At 35.4% G+C, this 25,721-nt stretch overlaps 1 protein-coding gene across 1 annotated transcript in view; it reads left to right on the forward strand.

Moving 5' to 3' along the window:
* PPME1 (protein phosphatase methylesterase 1) overlaps window positions 1-25,721 on the forward strand; it is a 123,633-nt gene that overhangs the window by 39,316 nt on the left and 58,596 nt on the right. The window contains exons 2-3 of the mRNA XM_058305940.1: window positions 13,181-13,274; window positions 13,804-13,896. Of these exons, the coding sequence (XP_058161923.1) occupies window positions 13,181-13,274; window positions 13,804-13,896 (187 nt within the window). The remainder of the gene's footprint in view (window positions 1-13,180; window positions 13,275-13,803; window positions 13,897-25,721) is intronic.

Genomic DNA, 25,721 nt, shown 5'->3' on the forward strand with positions numbered 1-25,721 from the left:
TACCTAGTCCCAACTTTTAAGATAGGCATTTTTTTTTAGTTTGAAGGTAATGTTTGTGGTGGAGTGGACAATAATTCTACTTCACCCTTTCACTGAGGGTATAATCCTTTGAAATTTCAGCTTTATTGGATAGAGTTTTTTTACTGATCTCACCACCTTGAGTGAGCCTTCGGTTTTGTGTCTTTTCCTTGTGCCTTAGGAAATCCTGAACATAAAGCTCAGGTTCAACTCATTTGGTCAGTGTCATCAAGGTAAAAATGTGGCCCCTGCGCCTCACCTTCACTTAACTTTTGGCCTGAATATTTCTTACTTCCTTGACAGCTCATCTTATAAATATATATATAGCTTATATGTTATATATGTTATAATACATGTAATATACATATTTCACAATATAATATATATACATACATATAATTTTGCCAGCATTTTCAAGATTGAATCTATCAATTGCCATTGCTAGAGTTACCTAATTACTATCACTGGAAATAGCCCCAAATAAGACTTCTGTCCCCCCCAAACTGTCAACAAGTATGAAAATGGAGTAACAACATTTTCTGACATGCAAAGTTTCAAAATAAATGTTACAGTCTCAGTAAATTAATGGATGGTGTGTTCTATCAAAATAAGATATATACCCAAGAAAGGGGTTGGGGTGGGTGATAGGAATCTGAGATTCAACACAGGGAAATGGTGAAAGAAATTACAATGAAGATGGTGAAATGACAGTAGTTCATCGTATCCACAGAGTAAGCAGTTCCATTTGGAACATGTGAACAGAGATTGCCAAGAATGGATGTTTTCAAGAAAAAGATGGACCTGATTGATTATTTCATGTAATTGACCACATTGAGAAGTTTTACAGATTTCTCAAAAGATTTTTTTAAATATAAAAATGTCTAATTGTTTATTATACATTTCATATAATATGTATGTATATGTACAATTGAATGAAGACTAATAAACTCCCATGTATCTGCCACCTAGCTTATAAAATAACACATTACCATCACATTAGAAGCTCATTTGCCTCTTCACAAGAACCTCTCCAATCTTGGAATGCATGTTAGTCATTCCCTTGCTTTTCTTTATAGTTTTACCACCTATACATGTATTCATAAACAAGATATTGTTTAGTTTTACATGATTTTGAACTTTATTATCAGTGGAATCGTACTGCTTTTATTCATACTTACTTCTGTAGGTATTATATTTTTGAGATTCTTCCATGTTATTGCATGTAACTGCAGTATATTCATTTTTACTCCTGTGTCATGTGCTATTTATTATCTGTTATCTATGCCAATGGTGATGGACACAGCTTGCTTGCAATTCTTTCCTTTTATGGAAGCGTTTCTATGAACTTTCTTATTTATGTATCTTAGGGCCTATGTATGGGAATTTTTCTGTGAAATGAAACAAACCATTTTCTGGTAGAACCTCACTGTTTTCCAAACAATTTTCCCCAATTTCACTCCCAGCAGCAATGGTTAACAGTTCCATCTGATCTATATCCTTACCAGCACCAGGTAATGCCTGGCATCTTATAGTTTGTCAACATGATGGATGCAAAATGATACGATTCAAATTTTATGTCTTTGATTATTAGTGAAATTGGGAATATATGTAGGGAATTTTTCTGTTTCTTCTTTTTTGAAATGCCTATTAATGTCTTGTCTTTTGCCCATTAGAAGATTTGGGGGAACATTTAGTGACACTTGAATAGAAAACTAAGCAAATAAAATAAAAGATAAATGTTCTAGAAAAAAGCAAAAGGTTATACAAGAAAGGAAATATAGTCAGTACACCATGTAGCTTAGCTGTGAACATTACTTTTGCAATAAATAACATTCATGGAACACTGTGATTACTCTTATAAGCACTTTTAAAAGCTTATAGTTGAGGAAATTGAGGCAAAGATTAATTTGTCAAAGGTCGCAAAGCTGGTAATTATTGGGAATGAGATTTAAACTTAAGTCAGTCTGACTTCAGAGCCCATGTAATTATTCATGAAACCTTACTGTCTTTCTATATGGTGATCTTATAAAAACTATAGTTTTAAGCAGAAGCTTTAAATTTTGATGAGATCCAACTTACCAGTCTTTTCTTTTTATCGCTTTTGCTTTTACTATTGTATCCAGAAAACGTTGCATAACCCCAAATCACAAAGATTTACTCCTGTGTTTTCTTCTAAGAGTTTTATAGTTATAACTCTTATATTTAGGTTTATGATCTACTTTGATTTAATTTCTGAGGATAATATGAGGAAGAGGTCCAGATTCTTGCTTTTGCATGATGATATCCAATTGTCCCAACACCACTTGTTAGAAAGACTATTTTTTCTATTGAGTTTCTTGCCCTTCTGTTGAAAATCAATTTACCATAAATGTTAAGAATTCATTTCTGAACTCTTAATTCTGTTCCCATGACACATGACTTTCATTATGCTGTACCATACTGTCTTGATTACTGTACCTTTGAGGTACAAGATTACATAAGGGAGGTGATGTTTATTGGCTTCAAAACTACTTAATAATAGTGAAACAAACATTTATTGATACACCCCAGTTAAGTGCTTCATGCACATTAGCTAATTTCATACTGTCAACACATATTAATCATTGATGTGTCAGGCTCTAGGAATACAGTGGTGAACAAATGCAAAATGTTCTTGCTCTTATAAATGTCACATTAGTGTCAAGTTAGGTGGCACAACTGGAGAATAATAAATACAGGAACAAAATAATTTAAAAATTAATTAGTTTTGTGATAAAAATAGAACAGGATAAATTGAGAGTCACCAGGCACTGAGAAGGCTACTTTAATCCTTGTAACAAACACTCTAAAATAGGTAATATTGTAACCCCACCTGATTTGAAGAAACTCAGGATTAGAGAAGTGACTTGCCAAAAGTCACACAACTAATAAAAACAGAAGTGGGTTATGAAAACATCTAGCAAAGAAAACATGAGTTTAGCTCTCAGAAGTATTAGGGAACAGTATTTTTTTACTCTTCTCTTGTTTTCTTTTTTAGTTTTTCCCCTTTTTGGGAGTGGGGTGCAGTTGGAAATAGGTTGCTCAGGACAAGGTGTATATAGCTCAAGAGTTCTTATTGTCATATTCATATATGGGCTTCTTGAACACAGTGGAATTGTATACAGAATATATGTGTGGATGTCCTGGAGGATTGTGGATGTAGGGAACTCAAAGACTCAGACCTTCCACAAAAATAAATATTAAACAGACAGTAACTGTCTGAAACAACTATTTTGAAACTCCAGAGGACAGAAAAATACTATATAGCATCCAGGGAAGAGCAGGAGGAAGAGGCTAATAAATTATGGTAAAGAACAATAAATTACTCTTTCTGCATGGTGGGTACCAGCATGCATCACCCCATTCTCATGGCAGACCATTGTGGAGTACAGCCCCTGACTAGCAGATGGTGACAAAAAAGGACATAAAAATCCTGTTCTGCAAGAACATGGGTGGGCAGGGCCAATCAGTTATCATAACTTTTGGTTAGCAAATTCAGATTACAAGAGGCCCTGTTCTGAGGGCAGCTATTGTTTCAACTTGCCCCAGAAAAAGGCCATTCTTTCAACCCACCCTGGACAAGGGCATTGCAAGCCATTGTTTCAACCCATCCCAGACAGAGGCAGTAGCAGGGGAGACTTAAAGACATTGTGTTTCCTCAGGGCTGCAGGGTACAGTTAGCTGACGGGCTGCATTTTGTGGGCAGGTCAGTTAAGGTTAGCTTTGGTGAACCACGGAGAAGCCTTTGGCACCCTTCCTGATCTCCTCCCCAGGGCACTTTGGAACCAATCTGCACCCTCATCTTGGGTCCCTGGCCCTGTTTTGGCTGAGAAAGACTGACTTGGAAAAGTCCTCATGGTTGTACCTTCCAGGTAAAAGCAGCTTGAGACAACAGAAGGAGTGTAAAAAACTATAGAGGCAGACAGTCTGGAACAAAGGCCTACTACCTTCAAACACCTGGGAGACAGGTTTGTCTCCTGGGAAACAGAGGGACAACCAAACTCCTATAAACTAGGGAACTCCAAAGCAACTAATAAGCAGACGCCCAGTACAAACAATGGCCCATCCAAAAGGAAGAAGATAAAAATCCAGAAAACACCAATGAAGATGAGAATGTGGCTATATCAAACAAAGCTTTTTTAAAAATGATCTTGACTGTATACTAGGTATTGTGCTAAGTGCCTTACCGCACTTTCATTTTCCTCCTCATGAAGTAGAGCTTAGCATCACCCCAATTATTTAGATAGACAAACTAAGGCTAAGAGAGAATATATAACCTGCCCAAGCTGGTAAATACTTGAGCCAAGGCTCAATGTCAGATCTGTCTAATCTCAAAATGCTTGTTCAGAGCTTCGGGAAAATGGCATTGGAGTAGCTCAAGCAGGGTTAAGCTCTCTTACAAAATTGGGGAGAACACATGGAAGTCATACGAGGGAGCTGCTTTGGGAACCTGCAGAGCAGGAGAATACAGCATGCACTGTCCAGCAGGGACTGCAGGATGGATAAACAGGACAAAAGGAAAGCCGTCAGTTAGCCACCCCCCACAGCTGGGAATACCGCCCATCCCCCACCCTCAAGGTGAACAGCCTCTGTAAAATCTGCAGCTGAGCTGCCAACTGAGAGGGAAAGGACATATTCCTCCCTGGGAAGAGAGTGGGTGCAGCATGGGCTTAGTGTGGTTTCTCTTCAGCAAGTTCACCCAGCATAACCTGGTTTTGAATCACTGGCTCAGAAGATCCAGTCAGTGGATGGTGAAGGATTCAGCTTGGGGCAAAGGTTTGCTGAAGAGCACCATCTGTTGACTCGCCAGGAAACTGAAGGAAGATAAGGCTTGTCTCCCAGTTGTTTCCCAAGCACCATAGATCTGACTTGGACCCCATTAGTGGCTCCTTGCTCCTGTTTTGATAACTTAAATAGGGCAATCTTAAAGTTTTAGGGGAAAATAAATTGAACCAAAAATGAAAAGAGCTGTGAAATAAAACAACTAGGTGAGAGAAAGAAATTGATAAACAGTAAAATCACTTACACAATCAGGTGCCTAGATATCGACAAAAAATTACAAGCCATACTAAGAAGCAGGAAGATATGGCCCAGCCAGAGGAAGCAAACCAAGAATAAAGATTAGACACAATTTAAGATAGCTAAGCAATGATGTTCACACAAATCTCCTTAATCTGTTTAGCAGTTGAAGAATAAATATGGCTAAAGAGATAAAGGATATTAATATGACACTTGTGAGCATAAAGAAAAATTTGAAAGTCTGCAAAGAAAAATAACAGCATATGAGAATGAAAAATGCAGTGGACGAGAAAGGAGGCAAGAAGAAATATTTGAGGAAATAATGAGCAAAAATTTTCCAACCCTATGAAAGACATGAATATCAATATTTAAGGACAGTGTACCTGAAACAGAAAAAATTTGAATAGACCTACTCTGAGACATCTATTGTTCAGAATTGAAAATACCAGAGATACAGGATTCTGAAAACAGCAAGAGAAAAGGAATGTATCACATACAAGAAAACTACAATAAGACTAAATGCCAAACTCTCATCAGAAACCATGAAGGTAAGAAAAAACTGGTATGATGATACTGAAAGGGAACAGCTGCCAGCCAAGAATTCTTTATCCAACAAAATGCTCCTTTAAAAATGAGGTGAGTTTAAAGTCTTCACAGACAAAAACTGAGAGAGTATGTTACCAAAAGACCAGATTTACAAGCGATACTAAAGAGAATGCTACAGCTGGAAAGAAAAAGACAAGGATGAGAGACTTGGAGAGGAGTGTGAAATTAAGATTATCATTAAGGGTAATTTAATGGGTAAAAAGCTGATAGTAAAATATGACAATGGAAAGCCAAAGCAGAAAATGAATTAAATAAGTAATGCTTTTATAGTAATAGCATTGAATGTTAATTGATTGAATTCCCCAATCAAAAGACATAGACTAAAAGAATGGATTTTTTTTTAAAAATGAGCCATTAATATACTATCTATAAGAGACTCACCACAGACATAAGGACAGAATCAGCTTGAAAAGGAAAGGTTGGAAAAAGATATTCCATGCAAATAATAACCAAAAAAGGTCTGCAGTAGTGGTACTAATATCTGATAAAATAGATTTTAAATAAAAAATTGTTATGATATGAAAAAGTTCATTATATGTTAATAAAAGGGACAGTTCACCAAGAAGTAAGTATAATAGATATTTATGCACCTAACCTGGGTGCCCCAAGATATATGAGGCACACACTGGCAAACTAAAGAGAGAAATAGATGTCCTACAATGATATTTGGAGAGTTAAATACACCACTTTCAATATTGTATAGAACATCTGGACAGAGCATAAATAAGGAAACAGAGAGCTTGAATAATATGATAAATGAACTATACCCCAAAACAGCAGAATATATATGCTTATCAAAAGCGCATGGATCTTTCTTTAGGATAGACCATATGCTGGGACATAAGTCAGATCTCAATAAACTTTTAAATATTGAAATTATATAAAACACTTTTTCCGATCAAAATGGAATGAAGCTGGAAATCAGTAATGGATAGAAAAGGGAAATCCACAAATATATGGAGATTAAGCAACACACTCTTAAATAATCAGTATGTCAAAGAAGAAATTGCAAGAGAAATTAGTAAATATCTCGAGACTAATGAAAATGAGAACATATATGTTAAAAGCTATGTAATACAGCAAAGGCATTGTTGAGGAGGAAATTTATAGCCCTCCTTTGTGTACATTAAAAAAGAAGAAGGAGCTAAATTTGAAGACCTAATTGTACACCTGGAGGAACTAGATAAAGAACAGCAAACTAATCCCAAACCAAGCCAAAGGAAAGAAATACTAAAGACCAGAGCAGAAATAAAATGAAATTGAGAACAAACAATAAAATCAGAGAAAATCAACAAACCCTTAGCTAGACTGACAAAGAGAGAAGATGCAAATAAAATCAGAAATGAGAGGGGGAACATTACCACTGACCCTGCAGAAATAAGGGAGATCATAAGAGAATACTATGAACAACTGTATGCCAAAAAACTAGGCAACCTAGGTGAAATTTACAAATTCCTAGAAGCACTCAAACAACTTACACTGAGCCTGGAAGAAATAGAAAACCTCAACAAACTGATCACAGATAAAGAAACTGAAACTGTCATCAAATACCTTCCCAAAATGAAAAGCCTAAGACAAGATGGCTTCACAGGTAAATTCTACCAATCATTTAAAGATGGATCTAATACTAATCTTGCTCAAGCTCTTTAAAAATTGAACAGGAAGAAACACTACCAAACTCATTCTGGGATGCCAACATCACCCTGATACCTAAACCAGATAAAGATACAATGAAAAAAGAAAATCATAGACCAATTCCTCCAGTGAATATAGATACAAAAATCCGAGAAAAAAAAAATCCTCCACAAAATAACTTGCTAACTGAATTCAAAAGCACATTAAAAATTTATAAACTACGATCAAGTGGGTTTTATACAAGGTATGCAAGTGTAGCTCAAGATAAGAAAATCAGTCAATGTAATAAACCACACTAATGAATTGAAAGAAAAAAGATCACATAATCTCAGTTGATGCTGAACGGGCATTTGAGAAAAGGTACCATCCTTTCTTGATAAAAACATTCCTGAAGGTAGGAACAGAAGGAAACTTCCTCAGTACAATAAGTGCACATATGTAAAATCCAAAGCCAACGTTGTACTCAATGGTGAAAGACTGGAATGGAAGCTTTCCCACTGATGTCATCTCTACTATTATTCAGTATTGTGCTAGAAGTTCTAGCTAGAGCAATGAAGGAAGGAAAAAAAAAAAAGGAAAAGGAATAAAAGACACCCAAATAGGAAAAGAAGAAGTAAAATGTTGCCTGTTTGCTAATGATATGATCCTATACTTTAAAAATTCTGAAACGTCCACCAAAACTACTAACACTATAATATTAGGCAATTTTAGCAAAGTGGCACAATACAAGATTAATATGTAACAATCAATAAGGTTTCTGTACACTGCTAATAATCAAACTGAGGAGGAAGACAGGAAATAAATTCCATTTACAATAGCAACTAAAAGAATCAAGTATTTAGGAATAAACTTTACCAAAGACATAAAGGACCTATATGCAGAAAACTACAAAACATCACTAAAAGAAACTAAAGAAGATGTAAATAAATGGAAGGACAGTCTTTTCGTGGGTTGGAAAACTAATTAGCATTAAGATGCAAATTCTACCCAAACTGATTTACAGATTTAATGCAATCCTGATAAAAATTTCAGGTCTTCCTTGTAGAATTGGAAAAACGTTATCCAATTTATCTGGAATGGCAAGAGCCCCAAATAGCTAAAAATATAGTTAAAAAGAAGAACAAAGATTGAGGACTCTCACTTTCCAACTGTAAAGTATATAACTTAGTTACAGCTGTAAAAATAGCATGGTACTGGCATAAAGATAGGCTGATTGACCAGTGGAACTAAATTGAGAGTTCAGAAATAGAATGTCACAGCTATGGTCAAGTGATTTTTGACAAGACTGTTAAACCCCACCAACTGTGCCAGAATAGTCTTTTCAACAAATGGTCCTGAGAATACTGGATATCCATATCTAAAAGAAGGAAAGAGGATCCCTATCTCACATAGTATACAAAAATTAACTCAAAAAGGATTAAGGAGCTAAATATAAAAATTAGAAAAATGAAACTAGAGGAAAATGTAGGGAAACATCTACAAGACCTTATGGTAGGTTGTGGTTTCTTGGTCCTTATACCCAAAGTACAGGCAGTGACAGAAAAAAGAGAGAAATAGGACTTCCTCCAAATTAAACACTTCTGTGTTTCACATGATTTTGTTAAGGTGAAAAGGCAGCCTATGCAACGGGAGAAAATCTTTGGAAACCACATCTGACAAGAGTTTAATTTTCATGTTATATAAAGAGATCTCACAACTCAATGACAAAAAGACAAGCAACCCAAATTAAAAATGGGCAAAAGACTTGATAGACATTTTTGCAAAGAGGAAATACATGTAGCCATGAAGTACATGAAAAGATGCTCAGCATCACTAGCTATTAGGGAAATGCAGATCAAAACTACAATGAAATATTTCACACCTTACAGAATGGTCATTATAGGAAAGGGAAAGAAAGAAAATGAGAAGGAAAACTACAAGTACTAGAGAGAATGTGAAGAAATAGGAACACTCCTCCACTGTTGGCTGAAGTGTAATATGCTGCCTCTGTAGAAGACAGTTAGGCACTATTAAGAATATATTCAGAAGAATTGAAAAGCAAGTATACAGATACTTGCATGCTGATGTTTATACCAGCATTATTTACAATTGCTAAAAGATAGAAACAACTTAAGTGACCATCATCCAATGAATGGAAACAAAATGTGTTACACATGATGGAATACTATTCAGCTGTAAGAAGAAACAAACTGGGGAAGCACATGACAATATGGATGAATCTTGAGGATATTATGTTGAGTGAAATAAGCCAGTCTCAAAAGGATGAATATTGTATGGTCTCACTGATATGAACTATTATACAATGAGTAAACTTTTGGAGTTAAACTTTAGAGTATAGGTTAGTAAGAGACAGAATGTAGATTGAGAAGGGGGAACTCATACTGAATGTATGTAGAATGTTTAATAAGGTTGAAAGTAAGTTATGGTAATGTATACAGTTGATAGTACATTATAATGAGTAAAACAGACACTGCTGATTTATAAATATTGTGGCTAAAAGAGGCAGTCTAGAGAGGTTATGTTAATTGAAATTTCAGACAGGATAATGTAGGGACTGTATAACAGTGATTTTGGTTGTAGATGAGGATTGTGATTAATATAAATACAAGAATGTTCTACTACAAGGTGTTAAGGATAGGGTGATACATGAGAAAAATATAATTAATGTGACTGATAGACTACGGTTAACAAGTGTTGTAATATTTTTGTAGCAAAGGCAGAGATGGTACTATATTAATGCTGAAGGTCAAAAGAAAAATAATATGGAGTTTATTTTTATGAGATAAAAATGTGATTAAGTTTTTTTTTCATTGACAAAGAGATCTTGGTTATGTCATTTACCCAATCTGTACTCATTTATGTATCTTTCTAAACACTGGAGAAACAAGTTTTATTTTTAGGATTAAATAAGATAAATGTGCCTGGACAAAAGTTTTAAAATGAGTGGGTCCATAATTTGTTAAGCCACTTGTGTATTTTAATTTTTAAAGTTGTACTTAAATTATCTTAAAAATGCTCAAGGACAGGAAGGAAAATACAGAGAAAAAAACTAAAGTATATCAGGAAAACAGAACAAACAGTATAAGGGCCTTAGTAAAGAGATAGAAATTTTGAAAAGGAACAAAACAACTACTGGAATTGAAGACCACAATAAATGAAATGAAAAATGCCCAAGAGGATTTCAAGTGCAGAATGGAGCTGACAGAAGAAAGAATTGGTGAACTTGAAGGCAAGACACTTGAAATGAGTCAGACTGTAGAGCAGAAAGAAAAAAGCAATAGTAATGGTGAAAATTAGCCTAAGACACCTCTGGGACTCCATCAGGTGCACCATATACACATTGGGGAAGTCCCAGAAGGAGAAGAGAGAAAGAGGCAAAAAGAATATTCAAAGAAATAATGTAGAGAACTTCCCAAACCTAATGGAAGACATGAATGTGCACAACCAAGATGCCTAGAGAACACTAAACAGGATAAGCATGAAGTAAAATAAACCCCATCATATACTGATCACACCATCAAATGCAAAGGACAAGGAGAGCATTCTGAAAGCTGCAAGAGAAAAGCAGTGTGTTACCTACAAGGGTGTCCAATTAATTTGAGTGCCAATTTCTCATCAGAAACCATGGAGGCAAGAAGGCATTAGGCCGAAATACTTAAAGTGCTGAAAGAAAACAACTACCAGCTAAGAATTTTATATCTGATGAGAGTTTCTTTCAAAAATGAGGGAGAGATTAAGACATTCTCAGATAAACAAAAGCTAAGGGAGTTCATCACCACTAGACCTCCCCGGCAAGTAGTGCTAAAGGGAATTCTTCGGACTGAAAGGAAAGGATATTAGACTGTGGTTCAGAGCAGCATAAAGAAATAAAGACCAGCAGCAAACATAACCGTTTGGGTAACTACAAATGCCAATATTATTGTAGTGTATTGTTTAGTATGTAATGCCACTTCTTACTTCCTACAGAGCTAAAGTGCAAAGGCATAAAAAATAATGATAAATCTAGGTTATGATTTTTTTTTTAATGATGTAAATTAGAAATAGAAGGTGTTCTCCTAGCAATGATTTCTCTTTATAGGAAGTAGTTTTTCTTTAACTGATACCTGACCAACTTAGAAAATTTCTGTGGCCATGGCAAAGCTAGACATATTCAGACATCTGATATTGTGCAGTAAAGCCTTAGTACTTTATAGAAGCATAACTGAAAGAGCAAGAGAGAAAAAAATAATACGTGTTATTTTATTCAGTCGCCACAACCCAAGGCAAAAAAGACTTTGAAGAATTTGTCCAAGTTCGTACTGTAAATGGTGGGAGTTTGTAGGGAAGTGGTAAAACTGTAAAGAATTTGAATTCCTCTCTCATTCCAAATCATGTACCTTTGTATTCCTAGCACCTCTCTCTCAACTTGGGGAACTTAAAAAAATTCTCAATGCCCAGCTACACCTCCAGACCACTTAAGTCAATTTCTAGAGGTGAGACCCAAACCGTAATATTTTTTAAAGCTCCCTAGGTGGGACAGAGATTCATTGTCCACAGATTTATTCATTGTACAGAGATTGAAACTACAGACTGACCTTGCTCAAGGGCTAGAACATAGCATAGTAGACATTCAGTAAGTGTCTGGCTTTGAAAGAATACATCCCTGAATACCCAGCTCCATTATAATTCTTTTCAGTATTATAGCATCAAGAGTGCTTTTATTATTACGTTTTTAAAGGGGATTTGTTTTGTACTTGGTATTTATTCTCTATTTGTTCCTGTGGCATATACATGAAGATACATGGTAGGAGGTTATATTTTGCTGCTAATAGAATTCTGAATGTCTTTCATTACTGGGAAGAAAAGTAAGTATGGAAACAGAAGGCTCAGGGTTTCTCTTCTTTGTCTTATGAAAGGTTGAAGACATAGATTGTAAATAGACATTTATTAGCTATTTTTGTTTATTTTTATTTAAAATATTTTGTGTTTTAAACCACACATTGTTCAAAAATCAAAAGACAGAAAAAGATACACATTGAAAATTCTTCTCTCATCTCCCAGTCATAGTGCATCTCCCAGGATACCATCAATATTACCATTTTCCTTCCAGAGATATTCTAAATATATTTTATACACTTTTCATTTTCACCCAAATGGTAGGATAGTGTGTCCTGTTTTCCTCTTTGTTTGGCTTACTTAATGGTATAATTGAAGTTATTACATATCCATATATAAAAAATTTTATCAATATGTAGTAATCTTTTCCTTCTTTTTACAGCTGAATAGTATTTCTCTATGTACCATAATTTATTTAACCAGTCCCTTGTTGATGAATGTAAACTGTTGCCAGTTTTTCTCTATTAAAAACAATGCTGCATTGAATAAATAAGTCACTTCACTTCTTTGTATCATATTTTCAGTTAAATTTCTAAAGTTCAGAATATTGATATTGTCATTTTGCCCTCCATGATGGTTATTGATTAGGAAGTGACAAAGAACCATGAAAGTGAGGGATTAAAGGTGTGAAGAAGCAGCAGGAACCGAAACATTTGTAGCAAGAATGATATTAAAGTACAGTGAGAGGGTAGGAATAAACCTACAGCCACAAGCAAAGGAGAAAAACTGGCAGGTTTTGCAGTGTGTATAACAGGGAATTTACTTAATATTAAAATATATTGATATTCTAAAATTCTAAAATTTATATCCTTAACTCTACATTTGAGCTTGTTTAAAAATGTTTTGGTATGATATTTTATGTATGAAAACTTCATATCTTTAAGGGTATATTGCTATTTTCATTTTAGATTTACCTTTAGCATTTGTTGATCAAGATTTTATCTTTTCATGCATAACTATTCTTCAATTGAAATTTATCTCTTTTTTTTCCATTTTTGTTTTTCTTTAGTCCTGGACGAAAACGGGACTTTTCTCCTGTTTCTTGGAATCAGTACTTTGAGTCCATGGAAGATGTGGAGATAGAGAATGAAACTGGCAAAGATATATCCTTTTGCAAGTCTATAATGTAGTCTAAGAGGACTTGTGACGTTTCTAAAATGTTCTTTATTCCTATTGTTTATTCCATTTTATTTCCCTTTCTTATATAACATGGAGTATTAACTCTAAGTCCATGCCAATATCTTAGTTGTCTATAATTGTTGATTGCATGGGGAAAACATTGAGATTTAAATTCCTGAACCTGATATATCTTTTAAGGGCCAAAGGGACGGTTTCATGATTCAAGTGAGTTGAACCAGTTTAGCTTCTGGAAACCATAGACTATGTCCTCATTAGGACAAAAGGAAATCATTTTGTTTTTCCATTGAAAAAATGGGCATGCTGGCTCCATGTTTCAAAAACAGAGGTTTTGAGTTTCAGACACTTCTATTTAAGTTTCTCTTAAGTTGGAAAGTATGCAGCTTTGCATATAACTTGGTGCTGCTTGGGTTTTCTAACCGATATTATTATGACTAAATAATTGAAAACATCAGTGAACAGAAACTTGGATATGTTATCTTTAACTATTCATACACTTTTCGAGTTTACAAGAGTGGTTCAGAGGGTCCAGTCCTGCTCCTTCTGCATGGGGGAGGCCATTCTGCTCTCTCCTGGGCTGTGTTCACGGTAAGTTGTTGTAATAGAAGTTGATGTTAGCACATTCTTTCACTTCTGATGAACTTGACTAACCTAACTCTTCCTTCTATGCTTACTATATGACTTTATATAAGAAGGTTAGGGATTTGAGCAGATTCCAAATATTTATCATGGTTGGAATAAGATTACTTGACCAAAGGTTTAAACCAAATGTTCTTAACTGGAGTGGACCCTACTCCACGAATTCTTGAAAGAGTCTGTAAAGTTTGTATATATGTGCATTGAGATGAGAGGTGTGAAATTTGTGCCTTATCTAAAGTGGGGTTTGTATCCCAGTAATCTAAATAATGAATAAGCAGGCAAATTTTATTCAGGTGCCTTAGATATATATAATGTATATAATGTGGTACTTCACATGTGGAAATGTCCCATAAATAATTGGGAATTGCTTCTTCTTTTTTAAAGATAATGCTTTATGTTTTAATGATAATTTGTAAGCTATTAGGAAGTAAATAATATTTGGTTCGTCATACTGTCATCCCATCATCCCGAGTAAAGGATATGTATCTGTGTCAATTTAGCCAGGTGTTGATCTTCCTAATATCTTTGACTCTAGGATGGGGCAGCCCATGTGCAGGAGAAGATACAGCTAAGGAAGATATTATCAATATTCATGTACAAAAGGAAGTAGCAAACAAGACAGGGGCCAAATAGGTAAAAAGGAACAAGTGAAACAAATTTTATACTAATATTTATTTTATTTAACCCAGTATATCCAGAATATTACCATTTTAACAGGTAATCAATATAAAATTTTATTATTGAGATATTTTGCATTCTCTTTTTATAAGTCTTTGGAATCCAGTGTGTGTTTTTCAGTTATAATGCATGTAGTTTGGGCTAGCCATATTTTAAGAATACTGTTCAGTAGCACAGTTCTAGACATTTACATTTTTCAGCTAGATTGTGAGCTTTTTTTGGAGGCAAAGACTGTGGCTTATTTATATCTGGCATATAGTGTGTGCTCATGGAATGTTTTTTGAATGAATGAGTAACAGCAGCATATGCCTGTTTCTAACATAGCTGCTGTATGTAGTAAATTTACTCTAGTTGCCCTGAACAGTCATACCAAAGTCAGAGCCATCAGAAATAGCTCATGTGCCATAACTTGCTGTCACTACTGGTCACTTTATACATTAGAGACCTAGAAGTAAAGTGATGTGTGACTGGGGAAAGGAAAAAGTCACCATCTTAATTGGCATGGCACATTCACACAACTGCATTGTAACTTACTGGGGATAGTTACTCCAGGCTTTCCCATATAAGAAATTTAGCAAAAAGTAGTAGATAGGAAAACCTTATTCCGAGGATAGTATTTAATATGTCAATTTTGTAAAATTTTGATGAAAATTACGTATATTTACCAGAGATAGCCTCACTATAATCTTTGAACTGAATAACTCCACAGGACTCCAGTTAAAAATCAGAGCTAATGTTTCCTATTTGAGTTTTCAGGATCCCTAAAGGTAAAGGGCCTGGGAATGTCTAGAATAGAATTTTCATGAAACCACCTGTTGCTTTTAACACTAAGGATAGGAATAATGAATTAGGAGTTAGGAAATGCGATTTCTAGTCTGATTTACTAGAACTAGTCATATGGCCTTGAGCAAGCTACTTAAGCCCTTACTCCCCAAATATAGTCTCTTTATATTTTAAGGTTTCTTTGAAGATTATGTAAAATAATGAAGATGAAAACTGTCTAGGGAAACGGACTTTGGCCCAGTGGTTAGGGCGTCCGTCTACCACATGGGAGGTCCGCAGTTCAAACCCCGGGCCTCCTTGACCCGTGTGGAGCTGGCCCATGCGCAGTGCTGATGCACGCAAGGAGTGCCGTGCCACGCAGGGGTGTCCCCCGCGTAGGGGAGCCCCACGCGCAAGGAGTGCACCCGTAAGGAGAGCCGCCCAGCGCGAAGGAAAGAGCAGCCTGTGGAGGAATGGCGCCACCCACACTTCCTGTGCCGCTGACGACAACAGAAGCAGACAAAGAAACAAGACACAGCAAAAAAAAAGACACAGAAAACAGACAACCGGGGGAGAGGAGGGGAATTAAATAAATAAAAATAAATCTTTAAAAAAAAAAAAAAAAGAAAACTGTCTATATGGAAAGCAGATGTAGCTCTAACAGTTGGGTGGCTGCCTAACACATAGGAGGTCTGGGGTTTGGTTCCCAGTGCCTCCAAAAAAAAAAAGGTGATGAGCAGACACATAGAGAGCACACAATTAAGAGACACAGAGAGTGGACAGCACAATGAGGAGGGGTGGGAAATAAAATAAATCTTTTAAAAAATTGTCTATAAATTATAAAGCCTTATGCAAATATTATAATAAGCTTTGTTGACATGTATTGATAGTACATATTTTTATCCCATAAATAGGAACCATGAAATAATATAGAAAGTGCCTGACAATGTAGGCGATTGATAAAAATAAGCTGCTGACATTATATTTATTATCATCATAGTGGACATCCTAGTTCTTCTTTTACCAAAGTTAATTCTACAGATTACTAATTCCAAGAAAAATGAATGAAATAGGGATTTTCTGATTAAACAAGTGTGAGAAATATTGTATATAATATTCTACTTTATCTCTCTTGACAATTCATCTCACATATCAATATATTAAAAGCTCTTAGATACTGTTCTAAATGAATATATTTAATTTTGTCCCCCCCATGATTCCCTTGTTTGTTTGCTCATTGTTTTTGCTTGTTGTGCTCATTGTTGCTTGTTGTTTTTTGCTCGATGTCTGTTTGTTTGTTTGTTTGTTTGTTTAGGAGGCACTGGGACCTGAACCCAGGATCTCCCATGTGGGAGGTGGGTGCTCAACTGCTTGAGCCTCCCCCACTCCCCAATACATTTAATTGCCACCCCCACTTCCCAATATATTTCATTTTAATCGTGTGTTCCAAATGCATTTGAACACTCAATCCCTTTTTTAAAAACACCTATTCATATCTCATACTTTGGGAAAACCTTTTACAGATAGATCATTATGTCCCAGTTGCTCCCCTGGTTTACTTGTATAATCAAGAAGCCTCTATTAGTTTATAGCTGGGAATTAGGGAATTCTCTACCACTCAATTAACTTTATAGCTCAGCCTTTGGCTGGTTAAATTTACCTGCCCTTTTTTTATTGTTATTCCTGACAGTATACCAGCCCACCAAATGAGTTTTTTGTGATGGTGCTTTGAAAAAAAAATGACTACATAAAAGTTAGTACTCTAGCGGTTGACTTGACTCCAGAGGTCAGATTTCATCAAGCATTGGAACATGTCTGTGGATCCAGAAGGCAGTATGGCAAACAACAAAAATAAGCCCAAGTACCTTATAATTAGAGAATTTCCCTCAGACCCTCACCCAGGTGATATTGGTAAAATAAGGCAGCAAAGTATAAGAAAAAGGCACCAAAATAGAGGGAGAAAGTACACTGACAGCCAGGAGATGAACACTATGATTAATATTTATTATGCTAGACTGTGAGCTCCTTGCAAGGATTGTGCCTTATTCCCTTTTATATGTCTAGCACCCGATTCAGGGCTGTCCATGATGTAGATGCTCTATAATTATTCCTTGAAAAATTTAATATTGGCCCAGAACTTTTAAGAGAACGTTAAATTTCATTCATTGTATTGTTTAAGAAAGCAGAAAGGTATGCATTCTAAGGCTTTATCAAATGACAGTCATTTACAAATGTCGGATACATAAAGAAGTCATATAGCATCATCAGAAAAATCCCAAACTCCAAGAGACACAGGCCAAAAGGCAGGAACAGACAATTCCTGAGAACAAACAACCATAGGGAACATTCATCGTCGTGAATAATCATATCTGATTCATGGGAGGTAACATTTTTTACATCGCAAATTAATAATGTTTTCGGGTATCGGCAAAGTAAATTACTGGGAAAGTGATTTGGCAAAGTATTTATACCATTTAATACAGAAATTCTACTTCAAGGCACCTATTCTAAGGAAATAACACTAAATACAGGCAAAGCTATTTGTCTAAAATTAGCAATCCCAAAGTCCAAACCTTAAGTAAATGGTTAAATAAACTGGGTGATCCTATAAGACAGAATATTATACTACCTTTTAAAATAATTTTCTCGGACACTGTGGGAAAAAAGTTTCTATTCTGAGATCTGTTGACTTCCAGCTTCTCTTCTAGGTGGCATCTCTTCATAAGACCTCTGTTAATAGGATTAAGGCCCAACCGTATTCATTTGGGCCACACTTTAACTAAAAATATCATCTTCAAAAAGTCCGGTTTACAGTGGGTTCACAACCACAGGAATGGATTAAGATAAGAACATGTTCTTTCTGGTGTACGTAATTCAAGCTACCGCACCTTCATTCCCTTGTTAGTTTCTACTGTAGCTGCTACTATAATAATCAGGATGATCTTGTATAATGGGTAATACTTAGGATTTCTATAGCTCTCTTCCATCAGCAAATACTGAATATGGGGGAGTGGGGGAGAAACCATGACTGAGAGGAGCTGTGGGAGCTCATTAGCACCTGCAGCTCACCTAGATAGATTTTGCCAGCCTCCATTTGTTTTCAGCTTAGGTATCTCTAAGGGTCCTGGGACCAACCAAGTATGGATTGATTTATTGAAGCCAAGATGAATCAGAAGTATCTGCTGATTCCTGTTTTTTACTCCAATTAATTCAGTTCATTTTTTCAAATATTTACTCTTATATTCTATATTCCAGGCTTTGTGCTTGGCTACTAAGGAAAGGAAAATGAGAGTTCTCCCTCTAATAAGATCAGTTAGCAAATATTTATTAAACCCATACTGTATACCAGGTTTTGTTCTAGTTGCTATGGAGAATTAAACAGACAAATTTACTCTCTTCCGTTGTTTATGATGCTTAAGTATATTGGGGAAGATAAGAAAAAGGGAGATGGGGCATGTATACAAATAATACAGTAAAAATTTTATTAGAAGCTTTTTTTTTTCCCAATTGCTTTGATTAACACTTTTTAATCTTCATAGAATCAATGTTTCCCTTTTAGTCTGGTTCAGATATAGCTATAGAATTTTTCTAACAACCCAAGAATCAAACTCACAGGAAGAACAAAGGAAAAGCAGCTGTGTGAACTCTAGTAAAAGAACAAAATGCTCCTGGCAACCCAATTAATCTTGCTTATACCCCTACTGTAAGAGGTAACACTGATGGGAAGGACAACCGCTTCCTCGGCTAAAACAAGTGGACAGAGATATCTGGCTTTTTAAATGGTTTACAATCTGCCTTGAGGCAAAAACCTGATTAGATGCATTCTTAGCTAAATTATGCTCTCAGAGCACATAATTATGATATTTAATAGTTCAAGCCACTGATAGCCTCAAAGTGAGTTCTCTTCAGAGGTGGTTGCAACTAATTAAAGCCTGAGAAGAGTAAGAAAATACAAACAAAACATTAAAATAACACAACATGAAAGCAGTGGAACTGAATGTAATAGTGAGCTGGGAATTAGAAAATCAAGGTTCCACTCCTCACACTACCATCTGAGCAGGATGACTTCTTCCCATCTCAGGCTCATCATCTGTCCAACAGAAACACTGACTAACCCCATTTCACATAGGAATATTGTCAAGATTACATGACAGACACAATGTGGTTTTAGTTAGTTATTATGATGAAAAGCATTATATAAATACAGGTATTATTTTATTATACATGTAGCAGTTCTAATGATGTGGGCTGTGGGTGGGAGGCTCTTTGTCTATTCAGAGATAACCTTAACCTATGCTGTCTGTCCTGACTTGTGGGTGTGGAATGGTAAGAGGCTGCAGTTCTGCCCTTGGTGACCATGGCAACGACTCCAGTCCCAGGAAACAGTTTAACAATGCAAAGTCTATAAACTTTAAATATGCAGGGAGAATGCAAACCAAATGTGCTAAAAGCTTATCTAGAATGTATGAAGTCCATGTTAAAAGCTTACCTAAGATGTGGAAGATATATGCTAATTCAACCTATTGAGAACTGAAACAAAAGGACCATTTGACCTTTCTTCTCTTTATAAAAGGGACTCAAAAATCTTTTTTGGGGCTCGGGATTGAAATGTTGTGGAATTTGAGAGAGGTTCAATTATTTGCATATAGAGAGGCCAGGACTCAGGAATGATTTTGAGAAGGAAAAATGGTTTATTGACGGACGGACGGCTGGACTCGGGAGCTTTTTGTTTCAATTCCAAGCCCCAAACAAGATTTTTGAGTCCCTTTTATACAGAGGAAAGGCCAAATGGTCCTTTTGTTTCAGTTCTCAATAGGCTTGAATTAGCATATATTTTCCACATCCTAGGTAAGCTTTTAGCATGGACTTCATACATTCTAGATAAGCTTTCAGCACATTTGGTTTGCATTTCCCCTGAATATTCAAAGTCTAGAGAGTTTGCATTGATAAACTGTTTCCTGGGACTGGAGTCGTTGCCATGGTCACCAAGGGCAGGACTACAGCCTCTCATCATCCCACACCCACAACGGTCAGGACAGACAGCCTAGGTTAAGGTTATCTCTGAAGAGACAAAGAGCCTCCCACCCATAGCCCACATCATTCCCCGCTTATGCCAAAGTTTAACTTGCTAAGCTTTGGCATAAGTATTGTTGGAGCTATGAGATGGGTGGCTGTTTGTTGTTTTGATTGATTACTTATCGATCTTTAGTGTAGCATCCAGGACTGTTTTTCGAAGTTTAGAAGTTTTCATTCTGGACAGCAGAATCCTAGGGCGGGGGCCCCCCTGCAGTCATCCTGGAGCCACCAGCACTCGTGGATTTTCAGTCAGGCTCCAGATCTATTTATTAATTTTGTTTTACCCTTAAAAGAGTTTACACCTTTAATCTTAAAGGGGTGCTGAAGGGAGATGATCTCTTTTCTGTAACTGCTTCCTGCTGGCCATGGGCTGTAGTTATTGCCTAACAAGTTGTAAAACTCTTATTTTATTTTAACTGGAGGAAGATGGATATGGCATTCTGTACGAAGTTGGATGAAGTTTTCATATGGTTAATAAGATGTTCACTCTGAAAGAAACAAACTTAATTAAAAATTTGGAATACCTGTTTTTAAAAGAGGACATTGGATTGCAGAGGTAGACAAGGTTAGGTGCTTATAAAGATGGCACTCCTTTTTAAAAACTGGTGGGAACAGTATATATATATACTTTTTTTAAGTTATTTATTTTTAGAGAGAAATTGCAATAGATACTTAGCTTTGTTTGAAGACACATTTCAAGCTGTTTCATGATTGGCACTCATGTGCTCTGTCAGATGCTCCTGGTGAACTGGCACCCTATGGGCAATTGGTTTCATTCAGGATTAGTACACCAAGTTGGAAATTTTCTTAGTTTTTAGCTGTGGGAGTGATCGGAACTACAGAATAAAGGTTTTTTTTACATTTTGGTTTTAATTTTACAATTTCTGGTAATTTTGACTTGTTCAATAGGTGACTCATTATTAGCAAGCAAGCCTCATTTTTTGCTACACAGTACAATAGAATATAGTAAGTTGACTGAGCCTGGCTGAGACCACCACCTTATTCTATAGACATGTTTATTAACTGTTTAGAAAATGAATTTACTAGGAATTTAACATGTCTAATATACTTTTGCACTTGATCCGAAATAGAAAATATAACGTTATAATTATTAGGTATATATTTAGTACAGGATAAGAGTACAACATTTAATATTAATGAATGTATTACTTAATGCAAAGGATTTAGAGTTGCAATTAATAGTTTTAAGTTTCAGGTTTGTAATACTTTACATGTTATCTCTCCATGGGAGCAGGCCATAATGTCAACTGTGTTTAAGTTTTACTTACAGTATCCTGGTATCATGGCTCCACTTAGCATGTTCTTCACAGTGAGCAAGTCGCAGCATCATTGATTCTAGAGAGAGTTTCCATTATTTTACCAGCCTGGTGCATAGTGCTCTGTGGCACTATGGAACAGTGCCAGTTTGGAGGCGATATCCATTGTGCACTTGGCTGTACCAAGTCATCATTGGCTGCTGCAGGAGCTTGAAACTGCAACGTAGTTTCCATCGACTTCAGGAACAGAACCAGAGGTTGATATAGCAAATATTTCTAATTGAGGGGTCAGTGACCAGCCTAGCCAATAACTCACATGGAGAGGCAACTTGTAATATATTCAAGGCCTGGTTTAAATGCACAAAAGAGTTAGACAATGTTAAAGTTTATTCCTTGTTTTTATATATATTTTAAACAATTTAATGCAACACAGCATATATCAAATGACTGTTTACTTATTATAATTTTACCATGAAGATAATAGTAGGTATTTTACTTTAGTAATAGAGGGGGAAAAAACTATTTTTCATTGTTAAAATGAAAACAGAAGATTCCCAATAGAATCAAGATAACTTTTTATTACTATTTCCTTAAATATGCACCTTGCGGTGGCCTTCAAACAGGTTTTATTATTACCAAGTTATTTTTTGCAACCAATACCAATCCAAATTTTTAGTTAACAATGACTTCTAGAACTGGAACTATTTACATGTTTTCAGTTTGGAAGATGTTTTACAAATTTTTTATAATTGACTACAACCACATTGACTAGTTACCTTACATTTAAATAAACTTAGTAAATTATAATTACTAACCAAAGAAATTTACTTTATTTCTTTAAGAGAGCATATCTACAGTCTTTTTTTTTAGCTTAATTTTATTATCGTGAACTTAAATTTTTATTACTTTAAAGATTTTATACATATAATGTTAATTTAGTTTATAAGTTAACTATGGGAGATTACACTCAAGCTAAATAAAATTTAAACCATTATAGTTTATGCAAGGAATGTTCTCTTTTTCTCTTTACAGGAAGCTAAAACTTTTTCTTTGTTTAAGTTATGAAAATGAATAATTTTTTTAAAAGCACTTTCACTACCAGGTTTTAAAATATATTACACAATTACTTAATTCGCTTAATCATAATCCCAGAAAGATCTCTCCATAGTTTTTATGGACTTTTCTTTACTTACTGAAATTTGTCAACAGAGTCACTAACTACCTTTATCTTTGTTGGAAAGAAATCTTCTGGAAGAAAATAAGGCTTACCCGATTGTAGAGAAGAAAAGAATTTATCCTCAATCTTGCAAGAAGGGGCACACAACCAGAAAATATGGCTGGCGCCCCGAACAAAGAAAAATGACACAATTTATACTCCTAAACCTGGCACGCAAACTCTTCTTCTGTTTCTTCATGGATTGGATACTTCAGAAGTTACAGCCTATCCAAGAAGATCTAACTTTCCCAGGCAAAAGTTTGTGATTTCACCGCTTCCTCTATTACATTCTAACCATTTTAGTTTTTACCTGCTCCCCTTTGTCAAATAAGGAATGGAATTTAGTGCTGAATTGGTATTGACTTAGCTCTTTCTTGGGCATCTTTTTATTGCCTATAGGACTGGCTTAAGCTGGTTTCCTTTGTTGCTTTTTAACCCGGGAGTAGGAAACTGAGGCAGTAGGCTGCCAGATTACATTAATCAATATTTTCTTCCTTTATGTGAAAACTAAACTAATCTTTGTTTTTTATGTTTTATGCCTGACAAAAGGTTTAAACTGGGAAATTACAGGGCAAACTGATTTTTAATTCCCTAGCCTAGTAGATAGGTTTAATCTGCCACACCTAGTCTTGCCTTTAAAGCTCTTGCAAAGAGGAGGCCCTTTCCCAATAGTTTCTATAATCAGATTTTTATATGACTTTTTCATCCTGCTTAATCTAATTTGGGCTCTAAGAATATTTATTCACATATATAACTGCATATTTAATTTTTAACAATTTGAATAGAGCTCTTTTAAGAATTCTCACTTGTTAATTTGATACTATCATCCTGATGTATGAAGACATACACTGAGCAAATAGACAGACACAAATAGAGTTAGACACAGAAACACAACTTATTGATGTTACTTATAATTTGCATTATTTTATATACTGTTTAGCTTAATTTGGGGTCCAGAAATACATATTACTTATATAACTGCATATTTAACCTCAACAATTTGGACAAATAGGCAGACATGAATAGTTTGACACAAAAACATAACTTTAGTTACTTAAAACTTAGATTTTTTACAAAATAAGTGTGACTGCAAAACATTTCAAAGACTCCTGAAACCTTTCTTAATTTGCACTATGACTGTGCAGTTTTACACTATGACCATGCAGTTTTACACAAGAATTTTGTTTCTTAACTAATGGCTTGTAACCAAATTATTCCCAATGCTTTAGCACCATTTTTTTGTTTTAGAACATTATATTTTACTTTGAATTTAGCAGAATTTCGGATAAGCAACAAGATTAATTTACTTAGGCTATTCGAAGCCTCAGGGAGACAGACTTTCCCGAGTCCGGCTGGCCGTCAATAAACCATTTTTCCTTCTCAAAATCATTCCTGAGTCCTTGCCTTTCTATACACAAATAATTGAACCTCTCTCAAATTCTACAACACTAAGGCAGCTAGTAATTTCATTCCTAATCATACTTAGCCTCTGGTACTCACTCCTTAAAGCATATCTTTCACATGGCTTCCAGGAACACCACTCTCCTATTTTATTCCTATTTCCCTGGCAACTTCTTCAAAGTCTCCTTTGCTGATCCCTCCGCCTTTTCTCAGCCTCCAAATAATGGAATCTTTCAAATCTTAGAAGCTTTTCTCTTAATATAGGTTTAAATCTCAAAACAGCTTACTCTGTCTAAATTTCATTTTTTAGAACTAATAATACCCCCACCTAGCTAAACAAAAGATATCAGGTTTTTGGCAAAGGAATTGATATGAGTAGCACTGTTGATAGATGAGTTTTATAGCATCTGTGTATAACATACAAAGGTAACAGAGAAGGGGATGATTAACTCAGTGGTGATGGGTGAGGGGACTACCAGGAAAGTTGCACAAGAGAGGGGTCATCTGAACTGGGATTTAAAGACTGAATAGAAGTTGTATTAGTAGGGAAGGCATTCTAAGGAAAAGTAAAAGCAAAGGCAGTGACGTGTAATAACAATGAAGCATGTTTTGGAAGTTTTAAGTAGCTTGGTTGTAGTTTGAGTATAAAGTATGACTGTGGGAAGAATGGAAGAGATGACTAGAGAGATCAGAGGGCCAAAATCATGGAAGGACTTTGTATAGTTAGCTAGGGAATTACACCTTATCCTTTAAATTCTTTGAGCAGGATAATTGTACAGGGAGCTATTTTGAACCAGCTCACTTCCCCCATCCACTTCCACACTAAACACATTTTAGGCATACAAAAGTTAGGACGGAAGAGTTTTGCAATGGTTTCAAGCACATGTTGCTTGAAACTCTTGCAGATGTGTTCAGATTGTGAAGTTCTGAGGAGTTGAGCTCTCTGATTCCCATCTACCTACTTGTAATTGAGTGTCAATGTTGTAGATAGTGGGGAGCTTTTGAAGCGTTTTAGAAAAATCAAGGTACTAGTATTGATGATGGATTGAGTAGGGGACACAAACTGGAGGCAGCAAGACTAGTTAAAACTTAACTTCTAATTCTAAGTATCCTATGGGATGTTAATTTTCAAAAAGGAGAAAGTTCAATTTAAATTTCCCATGTTGTAAACCACTAATTAAAATAGTACTATCTAAAGCAACTCAACTTATTTTACGATAGACAGCATTGGTCTAATACCAAAACTGGACAGTTAATAATGCAGGAAAATTAGCCAATCTCACTTACAAAATAGATGCAGAAATCCTAAATAAAATAATAGTAGATTGAATCCAACAGTGTAGTAAAAGAATAATACAGCATGG

The sequence above is a fragment of the Dasypus novemcinctus genome, chromosome 10, assembly GCF_030445035.2.
Source record: "Dasypus novemcinctus isolate mDasNov1 chromosome 10, mDasNov1.1.hap2, whole genome shotgun sequence".
Classification (NCBI taxonomy): Eukaryota; Metazoa; Chordata; class Mammalia; order Cingulata; family Dasypodidae; genus Dasypus; species Dasypus novemcinctus.